Consider the following 2323-nt stretch of genomic DNA (forward strand, 5'->3'; position numbering starts at 1 on the left):
TATATCGTTGTATACATCTGATTGCAATAGTTATTAAGAAAAACTTTGATATGCATGTTGTTTCTTTTTCTTTTAAAAAAAAAATATTAATATGGGTTCCAGAATTTTAGTCTTAATATCAAATCTACTATCCTATCTAACTCGAAGCTATGTCTGCCAAATTGGAGAAAACTTTGTATTCAACCGCACCTACTCAATCTAACTACTATTTTACGAGCAAAGTAGCTAGCTAGATCCAAAACAAATAACAACAAATTAAATATGTTGCTAATAAAATTAAACCCCATGTTCCAACATTAAGAAATAAGAAATTCCAGTTAATAACAACTAGTAAATTAAAGATACAACTTTCATTATTTAAAATATAATAATTGCTCGGAACATTCACATCAACCATTCCACGAAGACATACATACATACAATACAAACAAAAGCACATGTTTAGTTTTCTTCTTTAAGCAAAAAACAATTTTCATAAATTTGCTTTTAAAATACTGAAATAAATACTTTCAAGTTACAACACATTTTAAGAAAAAACACAGTAAGTCTCCCAAATCCAAGAGTAAAGAATGAGCTGATGGTGATAAATCTAAATAATAACGACTATGTTATATGTACAATAAAATTAATTTTTAAAAATATTTATTAATATAAAATATATATTAAAAATATATATATTAAAAATAAATTTAATTATATAATTTTATACATAAATGGTGGCTAATTTTAAAGAATTGCTTAACGTATAAACAAAATAACAGAAAACGACAAACTGCTACAAGAAGTAAACGTCAACCATGGCACCCTACAACTCATCTCATCGTCACTTATAAATTTCTTCAACCTTTTTTTGAGTTCATTTACTCTTCACATACAGCATCTATGGCAGAACCAACAGCTTCAATGACGCTTCTCATAGCCAGCTGGTTAACACCTTCTTCCCTCTTCATCTTTGTCAACCTCGTAATTGGCACCATTGCCATCACCTCCCGCTTCACCTCCTCCCACAACAACCGAATTCAAGAACATGAACTCCAACACCCTTTCACTCGCTCACCCTCCCTCCTGCAACGAGTCAGATCCTTCAGACTCACTCATCAATACACCTACGACACAACGCCGAGTACTGCCGAATCCGGTGAGTTCACTCAGCCTCAACTCGTTCGAACATCCTCGCTTTTGGAACGAGTCAGGTCCTTCAATTTCAGCCTCCACAAACACGAAACCACGGAAACATCACATGCAGAAAAAACAGATCATAACCAGTCCCAGGCCCAGGCCCAGGCCCAAACCAACCAACCGGAATCCGAAGAGCCGGAGAAACCGAAAGAAGTACCGCAGCTGAGTCGAACTCCGTCGCTGTTGCAGCGCCTTCAGTCTATGAACTTGTCGCGCCTCTACAAAGGAGAAGAAGAACCCGAACCAACCGAGGCAAGTGGTTCGGGTTCGGGTTCGGATCCGAGTCGGAAGGATGCTGAGATGAGGAAATCAGCGAGCGAGAGGGTGCATAGCGGGCGGGAGGAGGATGAGGAGTCGGTGGAGAGGCGGAGGCCGGCGACGACGAGGGAGTCGACGGGTGAAGACGAGGAGGTGGATGCGAAAGCGGACGATTTCATAAACAGGTTCAAGAAGCAGCTGAGGCTGCAGAGGGTTGATTCCATTCTCCGTTACAGAGAGATGCTCAGAGGAAACTGAATCCGCCATTGATGATGCAATGTGCGATGCTCAGCGAGTAACGTATTTTGTCTTATTTGCGTCAGGGGAAAAGACTAAACTGCCCTTCCACACCATTAGTAATTGTATGTGTGTCTTCACTCTTCATAGAGATACATAGTTGGGTGAAGTTATTATTGTACCAGATCAAATTAATGAGAGTAGGATTATGATGATGATTTATATATAGGTGCTTCTATATATCAGATTGTATTGTATGATCTGTAATAAAATTAAAGTATCTTCTTCTAATGAACTTGTCCTATTCTCTGCATATTTTAAGAGTACTTGAAAGCTAATATGATTAATTTTTTGCAACTAATAATTGATATTTACCTTTTCCCTAAAGAATATAAAAGTAACTTTAATTTCGGATTTGATGTGTATTTTGCGTTTAGATTATGAATTTTGATTATCATTTGTCCATTTCATCCCTTCTTTTTCTCTACCAATTAATTAAAAGCCTTTTTTCTACAATGTTGCATTCTTTTGTATGTATATTTAAATTGTGTCTGCATACGCTACAAGAATAAAGGTTTATTACAGTTGTTCTTATCAAAGATTAGATTATATTATATATAATTATTCTACTCACAAAATAAGTTAGCTA

The 2323-nt window shown here is 36.4% G+C and overlaps 1 protein-coding gene across 1 annotated transcript; it reads left to right on the forward strand.

Annotated features, from left to right (window-relative positions):
• Positions 1-816: 816 nt before the first annotated feature.
• On the forward strand, positions 817-1965 carry LOC107643089 (uncharacterized). The gene has a single exon (XM_016346649.3). It carries the CDS (start codon positions 883-885, stop codon positions 1693-1695), a length of 813 nt encoding a protein of 270 aa, XP_016202135.1. The 5' UTR covers positions 817-882; the 3' UTR covers positions 1696-1965.
• Positions 1966-2323: the final 358 nt, after the last annotated feature.

The sequence above is a fragment of the Arachis ipaensis genome, chromosome B1 (genome assembly GCF_059453495.1).
Source record: "Arachis ipaensis isolate K30076 ecotype BB chromosome B1, ASM5945349v1, whole genome shotgun sequence".
In the NCBI taxonomy this organism is placed as follows: Eukaryota; Viridiplantae; Streptophyta; class Magnoliopsida; order Fabales; family Fabaceae; genus Arachis; species Arachis ipaensis.